Below are 14,521 nucleotides of genomic sequence, written 5' to 3'. Positions count from 1 at the left end.
ACATTTCAAATAAGCTTTGACAGACTACCCAATTGACCGTTATCTTACTTGCAACGTTTTTGAGGTAGTTTCTTTGTTACCTTGATACACTTTGAAAAATAACTCTTTTAGTGCCTCTTCTATTTATGACTCACTCATAATAACACAAATGACTCATGCTGTCAAATTACAAGCTATTACTTTAGAAAATGAGTTTTTTTCCCTTCCTTTTGGGTAAAATATGACAATTTTCACTATTTTGTTACTAAGGGCAGTTTCTTACTTACCAGGTTCTCAGAATTCTATTTTCTAAGTAAAACACATGCCACAAAAGACAGAAGTATCTCCCACCTCTTGTCTCTTTCAAAGATGTATTCATCTTTGAGAAAAAAAAGAAAAAAAAAAAAAAAGAATTATTTAAAACTATTTCCAGAACTTCAGAGGTTGTTTATCAGCAAGCTGTTTTTCAGTCACTGGATTTTGTCTAGACAATTCTGCTTCTTTCTTTAAAGGTGGTCACAGCTATTACTTTGCATTGGCTTAAAATGACTTACTATGGATACCATCGTTACAGCCAAACTCTCAAATCCCATTTACAGTGATTACTGGTCTGTCTCTCTGGTTATGTTATATCATGCTTTCAATATCAAATGTAAAAAGGATGTTCTCGTGTGGGAATTAGCTTGCACAATAGGGAATGGAATATTTCCTGGGTCAGAAAACACTGTGAAGCTTTTTGTTTCCTGATAGCTTAGACAGTCCAACAGTCTGTCAGATTTATTTATTATTTTTTTTTTTTTTTTTACCTTCCACCTCTGGACTTCATTTTTTTCCATGATAAAATCAACAACATTGATCTAAAGAACTAAGGATCTAAATAATTCCTCTACTACCATGCAAACTGTAGTAACGTCACATTATTCTGTTATTGCAGATATGCTTACTGATGCTGTAAGTCCTGAAAGTCAAGCTGACTTTCATGTGAGGAAGCTGTTGCACTCTGATGATTTCTCCAATTACTATCCCAAATGAGGCCCAGTATTGTCTGCCTGGTGCCCATTTAAGTTTGGTGTTCAGATCATCACTGAACCATTCTTTTATTAAATGGTATTCCACCCTCCCTCCATCTCCCCTTTAGCCCTGCCCCTGCCACCCCTTGTCCCCTTAGTGCAACCCACTGGATGACATCCTCACTAGTTATTTGCTGTTAAGAGTGATAACAGTTGCACAAGGAAACTCTCTGTAAGCTCTTTCTTATGCATCATTGTCCTTACATGTAACAACATCCATGATGACAACATTCAGAAGATGCCTACACGTGGATTCCCTAATACTAAAGAACAGTGTTCGCAACTCAGGTTAATATTTCCTGTTCTTATAAGATTCTGACTCTGCGCATGTCTCACAAATGAACAGCCACTTATCTTCCGAGAGAAGAAAAGACACAAATCAGCATCATTTTTTATTCTGTGGTCATCATAAATGCAGATAGAGTTATCCTGACCTTTATTGGATAAAATACATGTAGACCCTAGTAGGACAGCTTTCCACATTTTTTTTAGACATTATCAGTTGACCCAATATTGCCACCTAGACATCTATCAGGGCCTTTAGGAAGGAAATAAACAGCTCCTTGGCTCAAAAATATTCCACACTGGAATGTTCCTTTTGAAATTGCTGCAGTTTAGACTTCATAACTGAATTCTGTGTCTAGGCCACATGCTGTCTTTTCTCACATGGATTCTGTGCCAAAAGCAACATTCAGAGAGCTGTTCTTTCTGCTTCTTCCATCATAATCCTTGCTTTAAAGGATTTTCTCCTTAAATACATCAAACTTCCAGCCTCTGATAGAGAATAGAGTCAATTCCATCATTTGATTTTTCATCATTACATTTTCCCTTAACATGCTTTTATGTGTTCCCCCCCCACTTCCAGGGTCAAAATTCAGCCTCAACGGAAACAGAAATACCTGTCAGAATTCAAGCAGGTGTACTAATTTTTTATTTAGAGATTTGTTTTCTATATTCTGTTTATGCTACTTTAGAACTATTTGATTTTTCCTTCTTTCCTTCTGCCATTTTCCCTAAAAAATCCAAAGCACTGCTCATTAACAGTGACATTAACATTCATAGTGCTGTCCCCAACCCCACTTCACATTTGGATATTATGGGTCAGGTTTCAAAATTGAGTCAGCCTGATGACACTGTAGCAGAAGCTGAATACCTGCTGAACAACATGGGTTATGGGAACGAAGTATCACAAATCAAAAAATCCTACATTTTCTCTGCTGAGGTCTCTTTTCCTTTGTGAGAGATGGTACAGTAATCCCAGTACAAATCCTAGACCTTTGTTTAGGATGATATCAAGTTATCTGGTACATGTGAAGCAGCCACTTACTGGGAGGCTTTGCCAGAAGAAGACAACCAAAAGCAACTCAGTATCTTTTTAACTCTGTGTGGAGAGTCATTTGCCATTAAATAGTTCCAATTGCAGATACGTACATGTATGAGTACTGTGCAACTACCCTATCTACTACGCCATCTGGATCGGTGCAGTCTATATTTAGAAATAAAGCTGTGTAACATTACGATGTTTAACACTTTTTTCATTGCTTAAATGGAAAATTGTTTTCTTACCTGAACAGCAATGAGAATAACTCCTAGAAATAACAAGAGTTCTAACACAAAGGATGCAGGTTTGTGGCTACAACTTCAAATCTTAGTTTTTATTCGCCTTACCTTATATTTACTCAGTAAGAAACCACTCCCTTATGACAAATGGAAGAAAAATAAAACATCACAACAGTGACATCTATAAACACAACAGCTTGCAAATAAACTTATTGATGATAAATGCAAAAGTGAGAGGTACGAGAGGTACAAGATAGTCCTTTGGACTAGGGAAAATGGAAAGAGCACTTTAAATACGACACAGTAACTAAGAAGGGAACTCAAAAGCAGATGATTGGGTGAATTATAAACATGTACACAATGGCTGTAAATGGAAAATAACAACTGCATCTTGCAATCCATTTGGTAATTATGGTAAAACAGACCCTGAAGCTTTGAAATAGAGAGAGTTTAGCACACTAAAAGAAACAAGATGCTGTGCTGAATTGTGAAGACATTATACATTGCAGGAAATGGTTTATTAATACAAAAAGCTCTGGAGCTGGCCACCTGCAGTGGTAAACACAGTACCTGTGATAAAAATAGATCTGAAGATAGAAAGGACAAGTGGCATGAGGAAAAATACAGAAAATGGTACTAAGCTTACCGTTGGTAAATTCACAGCTTAAATACAGTGATGATAAATATGAATCAAGGAGAAAAATTACTTTCCCATTCTTGTTTTAATTTTGCAAGCTTCATGAGGAGAACCTTAGAAACTGTATCTCCAAATCTTGTGCCCAGTTACACCAAGCAGTTTTCCCATTGAAGCTAACATCTGAAAAGTGAACTCAGATTGTTTCAAACTAAAAATGAGGCAGAAGTTTTTGAAGTGGGGGTAATAAACCAACTAACATAGCTATAAAGACTAACATAGCTATACAAAAATATGAATAGAATGGGTAGTTGCCTTACCAGGAAAAACACTTAAAAAAAAAAAAAAAAAAAGAAGAATTAATTTGAATTCACATACCTTGCCTGTCAATCTCTACGACTTCTTCTTCACCTGCAGTTGCTACATTAAGTTGTTTCAGTACAATTACAGTGAAATGATGAGATGCAGCACAATGGGGGTGCAAGCAGCATGTTGCAGAAAAGGCCAGGAAAGATGACGGCGAACATCAGAGTTTCAAAGTCCCTTGAGTAGGTAGCTATACAGAAAGTGTATTGCTGGCAGAGGATCACTGTATATGTCCTGTAAGGAAAGACCAGGGTGTTTAGGAAAACTAGGGGAATGTGTTCTGGTACACACCTCTTTCTACTTACACAGAAGTGAACTGCCTGGTACCCCCCAGCAGTGCAAGCTGCAGGCAGTATTTATGTACCACATTCATGCGGATCTAAGTCTAGACCCATAGGCCAGCGGCTTTTAGGTAAGGACATGAGCAATATCTTCTTCACTAAAAGACCTAATACCAACATACATTTGTTCAACCTGTGCACTTACTGTTACAACTAACGATTAAGTTCCTAGATGTTGTAAGTACCTATGAATAGCTACAAACACCTGACTGTTGCATTTGCGGAATAGAAGGGCCCGTGTTCCTGTACGGTTACTGCTTCATCAGAACCACACAGAAAACACTTCACCTTCACGATTTTTTTGTTTGTTTGTTTTGTTTTGTGTTTTTAGTTTTCCCCCTAAAGACTTCCCTTTGCATTCATTCAAGAACATATATGCTCAGCTTGCTACAAGACAATGTTAGGCCAGTTTCCTGAATAATATGCGTATATATTAAAAAAGCTGGCTAAGGAAAATTCCAAAAGATTGGTCCACACTGATTCTGTCTAGAGCACTAAAGGGGGTTTCAAGGGATATTACCTGACTGCTTTCTCATTAGGAGACCCTCTGTCAGGGAGGACAGCTTAAACAACATGCCCCAGCTGGTCCCTGCTCTACTCCCGCTGTATCTCTAACTGGGGGAACTGGAAGGAAGAGGCATCTTGCTTCTTGTACAAAATTAACTCCATATAGAGAACAAAAGTCAGCAAACATGCTGCTAGAAAAACCTCCTAAAGTTCCACACAATAATCCTGGCTCCTTACCAGGAAGAATTTCAGCAGAAAAGGTTGGTTCAACATTTTATTATGTGGCTGTGCTTCTTAAGGGGAGAAATGGGGAGATAATAATTAAAGTGATAATTGAACAATTCTTTGCACCATGGCTGTTCAATGGGCAGGAATTTTCTGGATGAACTTTGAACTGAAAATAGGCTCTTTATACCTCACCCATTTGAGGTACCTTGCTGACTTGTTTTGTGGCAGTACTCAGCTTATATACAAGAATGCATGCAGACATATTCCTGCTGATTCTGGAGACTGATTCAACAAAACACTTATGGATGATACCATTGCACTGTGTCGTGCGGCCCCCCCTCCCACATAGGTAATTACATCATTTAGTACCAATCACTTTTTCATGAGGATTTTATATCTGCTGCCACAAGCAAACATCTTCCAGTAATTGTGATCTGGTGACAGTATCTAGGACAGTAATCTAAGTCACTTTACAAAAAAGCCTTAGAGTGGTAGGCCTTCACTCTGCATTTCTGCCTCAGAGAGGCACAGGAGACCTGGGGCTAACTTTGATTAGTAGAGAGGTATTTCAGAAACAGTAACTGTACTCTAATTCTGAGTACTCTTTATTATTCTTTTGTTGTTGCTGCATTTCAGTATGATCCTTATATTATTTAGAATGTTTTCCTAACACTTCCCTCCTGAGTACTTGAACATCTGCCAAACGTATTTCAGTGAACAGTGCCTGTTTTGTTAGCATGACATTTTCTTCCCCTTCAGGAATGAATTCCCTCAATGCAGATACCACAACTTGACTGGGATTTCATGATAATTGCTTTCAATCAAAATTTGCTCCTCCCTTTCCTAATCCTTGTGGATGTTAATCACCAGACACAGCCGTGTCACCTTTTAGATGACTTTTCTCATTCAAGTTTGCAACATGCCAAGTTTGGATTTAAAAAATAAAGTATGTGGAAAGCCCTCATCTCCTCCCGTCATTAGAGATTTTTTTTAAAAAGCGAAAAGAGTTGAAATGGGGGTGAGAGGGAGTTCCTATACAATTAATGCTACTCTGCCTACCACAGGCACACACCTGGCTGCAAAATGGCTCCCAGCGGCTCTGGAAGTCTGTCTGCACAGGCAGGGCAGGACCACCCTCAGCATGCAGGCCTCAGGGGCTCGGGCCCTGCGTCACTGTGCCCCAGCCCCCTTAAGATGCAGGCCAAGTATAATCTATAGCATTACCAGAAATACCTTTGCATAGATGAAGTCTAAATTTTGTTATAAATTATTAGCAAATAATAAACTAAAGTAAAGCAATGCAGCCCCACGTGGAGTAAAAGCACCACTTCCACAGCAGGCCCAAGGCCTCTGAGCCCCTGCACTCTGCAGCAGGAGCGGCTGTGCCACATGAACACTGCAGACCTCATCATCATTACCACTGTTTGCTTCCATTTTCTGACATAAATGTCTTGGAATGGGACTTTCAACGTACATATTTGCAATTGTGAAGTCAAAACCTGTTCCCTGTGGTATTAATCTAACACAGCTTCAGTAGGTATGTCTGCCACAGAGCCCTCTGGGCTGGATATGCAAAGACAGGAAGGCTTCAAGGGCAGTCCGAGTCATTTGCTTTGCTCACTGCTCACAGGTTGGACCTGCTTTTTTCATCATTAATTAAACTCTATTCAACCCGTTAAGAAGAAATACTTTGCCTGAGAACCAACATCATGGGATAAACATGTGCATGGCATTGCTGGCATGCACTAAATCCTACTCCTACCAAAAGTGTAGATGGAACTCCTGCTCGATGGGAAGGGACCACAATTTCTGTTTGAGTGCATCATGATTTTTTGTTAACTGATGAACTCAAGACAATAAGTCAACTCATCTAAGACATTTAACTTACAGTATACGCATTTCCAGCAGCCCTTCTCCCAGTCAGGCAAGCAAACACTTGGAAATAGGCAGTAAGTGAACAGAGGATAAACTCATCATTAGATGCAAAACATCCTCCCCCACCCCCCAATCAAACACACCTAAATCTCATTATAGTCAGAGAAATTTATATCCCTGAATCCTATCCACAGGATTTGCCCAACAGACTGACTTGAATGGTCTCAAGGCAAAAACCTCATTACTTCTTGCAGCGTGTTGGCTCCAGCTCTCCATTTCACACTTTTTTTTCCCACTTTTTTAAACTTCCCTCTAACTCCAGTTTGTGGCAAATCAGAATTCATCAAGACACATGTCAGGAGACTAAAACTACTTGCCTAAAGAGGTGAAATGAACAGTGGACATTTACCGAAGTATTCCCACCACTTGGAGCAGTTCATATTAAACGACATTCAGTGACAGATTGGTAGGCTGAATAGAAGAAAGAGAGAAGTAAAACTTTTCTGTGGAAGATAAACGTTTCTGAAACGTTTATCACAGTAGCATTGAGATGCATTCATCTCGCTCTAAAAGAGAAGTGGAGAAAGATGATATTTTTTCCTAATAAATAAATAAAGTTGAAAGCTTGGACAAACCTGGAAACTAAAGATCTGCCTCTTCAGCCACCACTGACTTCAGTGGGAGCTGATGACACTTAGTGAAGACTGGGAAAAACTCCTGACAACAAACAGTAGATGAAAATTTGTCAAAATATTTAAAAATCATTGTATTATTAATAAATGTAAAATCATGATTGCAAATACTGAGGACATGCGTAAGGATATGATGTATCTGATATACCATGGATGCCTACTTCAGACAATGTTCTCAGCCACTTCCTAAGTGTATTTTACATATATAAACACACGTTAATATATAAAATGTCTAGTACACTATATATAACCATACTATATTATCTATATTATTACTATAATATTATTGTATTATATCATATTTTTAAAAAAGACAGCTTTGCTTCATTCATTCTCCAGCTATGTTCTATAGAAAGCATTTTACTGCTACTGTTTATATGACAGTCACAATAATGCATATTAACAATACTACTATTGTGTTAATTAGCACAATTAGTGCATTAACACAACACTAAAACACACACTTTTAGTGATTCCAGGCTAATGCAAAAAGACCTTATGCTACCTTACCTTAATTTGCCCCCATCATTTCCCTTTCAACTGTTTGCAGTTGGAGTTCACAGCTAAAAAGCTTTTGCACTACTGGAGTGAGAGGAAGAATGTATTTTAATACTCAGCCAACTACAGTCAGAATCAAGAATGCTTTCACAACAAAATGGCTTATTGTGGCAGGGGTGGTGTGGAAAGTGAGGTATACCCACAAAAGTTAGACAAAGATCTTTCGAGGTCCCTTCCAACCCCTACAATTCTGTGATCCTGTGAAATGTAGGAAGTGAAGTACAAATAATACAATCTAAAGCCAAATTGTGAATAGCTAAAACCCAAGAAAGTTCATTAACAGTATACTAAAGGAATTTTACAAAGCTTTATTAAATAAAACAGGTAGAAATGATTATTTATTTACACCTGAATTGTCAACTTTTAGTAGTAGCATGTAAGGCACACATTTTTCCAAAACAGGCAAATAAATTATACAAAACTTAGAATAACATGTAACAATTTTGCTTTTTTGCACTACTGCATGAAATCCAAACTATATGCCATTGGCATTTTCCATCCTTAGGGAATATTACCAACTATTGTAACCAGTGTCTTCCCCCCCAACTGTTTAAAATTAAATTTATTTAGAAAGAAGTTCAAGTCAGCGTACCTCACTGCCATCTTTTTTAGAAAACATAACACATCTGAGTATACATAGTGATCAACTGCCTGATTTAGCAGAGTACTTTCTAACGTACTCTGAATTGTGCGTTTTATATCTGTATCATAGTTATTCAGGGGAAAAAACAAAACTGTCACAAACCAATCAAAAAAAATCAGTAATACATATGCAGTGAAATGCTACATTGTATTCAGCAGATCAACAAGCACTTAGTAGTAGGATATTACAGTACAAGTATTCCAAAGTCTGGTCATACCAATAATATCTTACTGTATAGGTTAGATCAAAATTCTGGGTGTGGCTCTATTAGTAAGTACACAAGTACACCAGAGGTTAGCAACACTGAACCAACTGAAAAAGTCACTCACTGTAACTATGAAATAAGCCACTTACTTTCCAGTGCATCATGTGCCCAGTGGTAATAAAAGGAGGCTCAGTTCCTACTGAGGTATATCTATATGTAAAATGTATTATATTTATGATCAGAACACAGGTAAGACAACTGCCTTCAATTAAAAATATTTACTATCAGAAGAAAGATCCTCTTAGAAGGCACATGCTTTCAACATTCACAGTCCAAAAAAAGTGCTTACACAATAACAAGAAGGGAATACTGCAGTTGTACCCAAAGGAAGCCAAATTCAAAACAGTTTTATTATTTTAGTTAAAAAAATAAAATAATGAAAAAAAAAAAAAAAAACACCTTCACATCTATTCACAGTTGTTCCAGCATTCCCAATGTTTAAACAGCAAATTATGTTGATGAATCACTGATCACATTGTAAGGCTAAACATAAGAATACTTATCAGTGCAGTACATTCCTGAGTCTAACTCAAAATAAAAAACTAATTTGAAATATACAATCCTTCATATTTTTGGCTCATATTTCACCTGTTTTTCTATTTCCCTTTTTTAAAAAATTCATTAAAAAGAAAGTTAATTTTTCCAAAAGTAAATAAAAACTTTGATCACTATCACTCAGACTTCTACCTGCTTGAAGTGCAAGAAAGCTAGCTTAGCATGAACACTTTTTTGTCCATTCAACCTTATCAACTGAGCATAAAACAGCAGATAAAATAAGTTTTAAGAGAACTGAAGCAATGACATAAAAAATGCAAAGAGCTCTAAATATTAAAATCATTATGAAAAATTAAGAAAAAATATGAAATTATACTCAAGAGATGACTAGAATTGCATCAAAAGTGCAACAGTTCTGAAATTTATCATTAAAGGCACTGCTTTTTTTTTTTTTTTTCCTTAGTCCTAGTGCATGATGATGAGTGCTGTTTTCTCTAACGTGAACCATAACTGGTGCTCCAGAGTAGGGATGATGGGCTTGTTCTCCTGCCTGAGGACTGAGGACTGAAGGAAACCACAGGTGATGCAGGGAAACCTAAAACACAGGGAAAATCAGAAAAACAATCATACTCAGGAATGGTGGAGGAAAAAGGAAAAAATTAACTGCCCCTGATTATTTGTTGGAACATCTGGTAAGCAAGTCTAATAATCCATTTAGAGTGAAGTAACCTTCCTTTAGCTTATTGCCTGTTGAAGAGACATCCTATAAGTATAAAAGTTTTATAGGTCTTCTCATTAAGGACTTGAATTAAAAAATTAAATCCTCCGAGGGGGGCACAATACATTTCACCTTAGCAAGTAACTTTCAGGTGGAGTTTATTTTATCTGAAGTATCAGACATGTATTTACAAACAGAAGAGAAGCCCACCAGTATCTTGATTACATCTGTAGTAATGCGAATTTTAATTGCCACAGTTTATTACAGACCCTTACAATTAATAGGTGCTTTTTGCATGCTTTTAAAAAGAGTTTGATTCTGCAACACTGCAAATAAATTAAAATAGGAAGTAAGTATCATACCAAGCAATAAAAGCAAACCATGACTGCAGGATCAAAGCAGTCTAGCAACAGATTTGTCCTTTGTCCCCCTAACATTTGCCCTTCCCCGTCTTATGATAGATCCAGATCCCAGTACCTCACAGCATGCCGACTGCACAAGAAATGCAGCACATGCTGCAGCTAATCTGATGTCATGTGAATTGAACAACCAGACAGCTGCTGCAAAGCACATTGTATCAGCAACGGACTTCTGCTTTAGTTGTCCTTGGTAGGAGCAAAGCTGTGAATCTCTCCCTCCTCTCTATGTATCTCATGATTTCCGCGAATTCACAGACTTTTAACATGCTCCCTATTTCCAGTGTTGCTGAAGATGGCCAAGATTTTCTAAAGAACTAGTGATGTGGAAATATAAAGTTGGGGAATGGGGAGGAGAGACACAACAAATTTTCTAGAAACTGGCACAATGCTCATAATCATTTAAGTCAGTGTATAGGCTAATGGAGGTGCATTCCTAAATTGCAGTATCAAGACTAATTCACTCATAACTGGGCAACAGCTGCTTACTGTTAGGGCTGCATTGAGGTGTTGTCCTTGGGGTAAATGCTGGATGTGTGTGCTGTTCTTTTGGTGAGAACACTGCATGATAGGCTGAAAGACATTGTAAAAACAAAACAAGAAAACATTCAGCCTGGAAATAATTCCTTTATATCTCACAACTAATGTACAGTATGTATAAAGTTATTGAAAAAGTATTACTGCAGTCTTTCACTCTCTTACCTATGATCATAACAGCTGTCCCCGCTAATAGTGCAAAAAGCGTGAAGAACATTACTTGATAGGAATCAAGGAAGTGTTGGAATAGACTTGCTCCATCTGTAGAACCGATTAAAAGGAGACATTAAGTTAAAAGAGCACCTTATCCCTCCAATTTGCTGTAGGAGTTGTTCTTTAACTTCTTTTGGCTATTTCTATTTGAATATTTATACTAAATACATTTATTCAACTTACATAGCGTGATTTCAATTCTAATGACTATTTCCAATGCAATCTTCAAAATTTGCCACGAGCATCTTAAGACATTAATATGCAGTGTTCTTTATTTTCCTCAGCCCAGATCTGCTTACCAATTTTCGTAAAAAACAAGAGAGTAAATAAAAGCAAAGCTAAAAAAGACTGTTGGACACTTTAGCACTGAGATATTTAGATATTTCAGCAGAGTATTTTGGGCTGGCCCAAAAGGGATGTATGTTCAGCTTCAGTCATAATAAGCAATTACAACCAATTATGAGTATTTAAGTCTTCTGGTCATAGTGAGTAGCTTAAATGTCAGTGATAATGGGAACTGCCAGCTCAGATTTTAACATGTCAAATTTTATAACTTTAAACATTAATGTAAATAATGGGTTTATTCTGGCACATTTAGAGTCTAGAGATCAACTTACGCCTCACTGGTGCACTGGTTCTGTCAGTCAAGTAAATCACTGTTACTGGGATAGTGATAGACTGGTCAGTCATAGGACTAGAGACAGTTAGAGTAGTTGATAATGTTCCCTGGCTTGAAACCCTTGGATCAGACAGACTGACAGTGTAGACCACATAACTAGGCAGCCCATAGGATTTCTCCTTCTCTAATGCCTTCACCATTGGTGACCCACATTTCACCTGCCAAAGAAAAAAAGAAAAAAAAATCCTGAAATAGATTGTTTGAAAACCAAGACACACATCCATCTTCCAGGCCATGCTTCAGAAATAATATTCCACACAAACCTAGACCAACTCATCCCTCAGCAAGAGCTGAACTTGGTTGTACGTTTACCCTGACACCTTCAGCACTTCACCCCTGTTTATTCAGGTTGCCCTATTAATCACTACTTCTGGGGGTCTGGGCCAAGCCCATACAGGGGAATAAAATGAAAGCTTTTTCATTTCAATAAAATGAAAGTTCACTGCGCTACGTGAACTGTGGGTAAACAAATAAGTGGGCAAATACCTACCCCTACCACTAGGGATCTAGCAAATTTTTCTGCTCCCGCACATGTGGTAGTTTACACATCCCAGCTAGCACACAGGTGAGCCTGACACATTTCTTCTACCTTGAAGCAAGAATAAAAACTGGGGAGTAATACATTAAAAATAAGCATTTCCAAACCATCTCAATCTTGAGATGGGAAAGGTAGCACAGAGTCCATTTGGTTAGGAAGTTGCATGTAACAGCTCAAAATGCTTTTTAACTGTGCTTTAATGCTTTCCAGCAATACACTTACCTCAAGGGTATCAAGTATTTCAGTGGCGCCAAAAATTTTCACATCAGAGCTCGTGTAATGGTTACTTAAAAGCATTTCTGTTTGGTCAGCATAAAATCCGGGATTGAATGGCACCTCAGTGCCAATCTGCTCCGCGGAGATGTGGCTGCCTTGGATTGAAGCTGTAACCTTGAGCACAGTTTTACTCATGCTGAGATGCTTCAGCTGCTTGTCAGTGAGCCTGTGCATTGTGATGGAACAGGTGTAATGTCCTACAAAAACAAAAGGATTTTGACTGTTAACTGTTGTTGTTTTTCCCTCCATGCAGAATGAGATCACTGTGACATCTTCAGAGAAGAACCAAAAAAAAGCTAAAATCCAGAACAACTAGTTCAGGGGTGGGTGGGCAAATGACAAATTGAACAGGGTGCATCAGCTCATTCAAGCATCACAATCCCATTACAAAAGCAAAAGAATTCTTGCCCCAAACTAACCATCATGATTAACAACAACAAAAAACAAAACCAATCAACCAAAAAAAAAGAAGCCCATCCAACACAAAGTATAAAGTGACAATTTTCAGTCCCTGTGAGATTTAATTCTAACTGCAGTGAGATTCGATTCCACTTTGAATGTTCACTTATGCTAATATTGATAGAAAGGCTTTATGTTTTACTGTTACTTAGTATGATATATCATGCTTTCATCTAATGTTAAAATGACCAGTGGTCAATGACCATCTCCATCATCAGTTCTGTGAAAGCATGGTTAATTATTTTTAAGAGCTTCATTAAAAGTTAGATATTAACTATGTTTCTAGTCTTGTATGGAACCTCTTAGTCTATAATTAGTGATAAATATAGCTGGAAAAAAACCCTCCTACAGTATGGATGATACAAAGCATAAGTAATAAGCAGAATTTGGCTACATATATGTTTTCCCCTTACTTCCTTTTCCTAACAAAGTATCAGAGGCAGCCACTGTTACACAAGGTGTAACAGTTTTACGTAGTAGGTACAGGGACTAACCCAGCAGATGATTCATGTTATTTCCATAAAATCCATGGTATTTTGTTCTTTTTAAAGTCATGTTATGGTTATAAAACACTAATACACGTTGCAGACAACTTTCACAATTTTATTTCAATTTCCTCAGTATCTGGTAATTTTCCCTCCTTTCAAGTCCTAGCTTGTGTTGTTTTGGGAGTATGTAGGAATTCTAGTTTTCATTAAAAAAAATAAAAAATACAGCACTCAGGTTGCAAAGAGAAATTTGGAAGTTTGATAAATTCCAGAAATGTTTGAATTACAGAACCCAAAGAATTCCAAATATATTACGGACTTTCACATTTAAGCTACTTCCCTCATTTTACTTGTAAAGGTTAGTTTTACTGCAATAACTATGGTGCCAGGGCTTTTAAAAGGCCAACATCCAGCACAAAGAATATTTGACTCTGCAGCAGATAATTAAGTGAAATTTAATGATCCTTAGTATCCAGATGTTAAAATTCATAATTCTTTCCTTTTATCCCTAGTCTTAACTTCTACTGCATTTAAGTATATGACAAAGGCACTGATATCTAGCCAAAGAACATCTAAGTATGTTTAGCTACTGGCTGTTTATTCTTGAAAATGTTTCCAGTTCTGGAACATTTGTCACCCAAGTGCTCATTTGTAGCAGGTGAAGAAGGAAATGTTTTGGTTCCATAGTTTAAGAAAAGAATGTCAGGCCCTGTATTTGCATGTCATATCATACACGAGGTAGCTTTTTTCTTTTTGTTTTGTTTTAACTGCTGAGTTGGAGTAAGAACTGGACAGCTGCTAGCTTTGTAAAGTGTGTCAACCCATATATTATGCCTATGTTCTGCAATACCATCACTTCTGTCTAAAGATATCATTGGACTGTCTATGTAACTACAAATACATGTGTAGTAGTTTGCAAAATTACAACCTAGTTTGTGGACACTGTAATTAAAAAGCATACTGAAGTTTGCTCCCCCCGCCCTA

The 14,521-nt window shown here is 37.4% G+C and overlaps 1 protein-coding gene across 1 annotated transcript in view; it reads right to left on the bottom strand.

Annotated features, from left to right (window-relative positions):
- Window positions 1-9,543: 9,543 nt before the first annotated feature.
- The window catches only part of NUP210 (nucleoporin 210), a 65,010-nt gene continuing 60,032 nt past the window's right edge, over window positions 9,544-14,521 (bottom strand). Inside the window, exons 36-40 of the mRNA XM_032194186.1 lie at window positions 12,537-12,787; window positions 11,715-11,934; window positions 11,050-11,145; window positions 10,837-10,920; window positions 9,544-9,808 (exon numbers count right to left, since the gene is read on the bottom strand). Of these exons, the coding sequence (XP_032050077.1) occupies window positions 9,708-9,808; window positions 10,837-10,920; window positions 11,050-11,145; window positions 11,715-11,934; window positions 12,537-12,787 (752 nt within the window). The 3' untranslated portion in view covers window positions 9,544-9,707. The remainder of the gene's footprint in view (window positions 9,809-10,836; window positions 10,921-11,049; window positions 11,146-11,714; window positions 11,935-12,536; window positions 12,788-14,521) is intronic.

Source organism: Aythya fuligula, chromosome 10 (genome assembly GCF_009819795.1).
Source record: "Aythya fuligula isolate bAytFul2 chromosome 10, bAytFul2.pri, whole genome shotgun sequence".
In the NCBI taxonomy this organism is placed as follows: Eukaryota; Metazoa; Chordata; class Aves; order Anseriformes; family Anatidae; genus Aythya; species Aythya fuligula.
The sequence above is the reverse complement of the archived record's forward strand: the minus strand, read 5'-3'. Positions and strand labels throughout refer to the sequence as shown.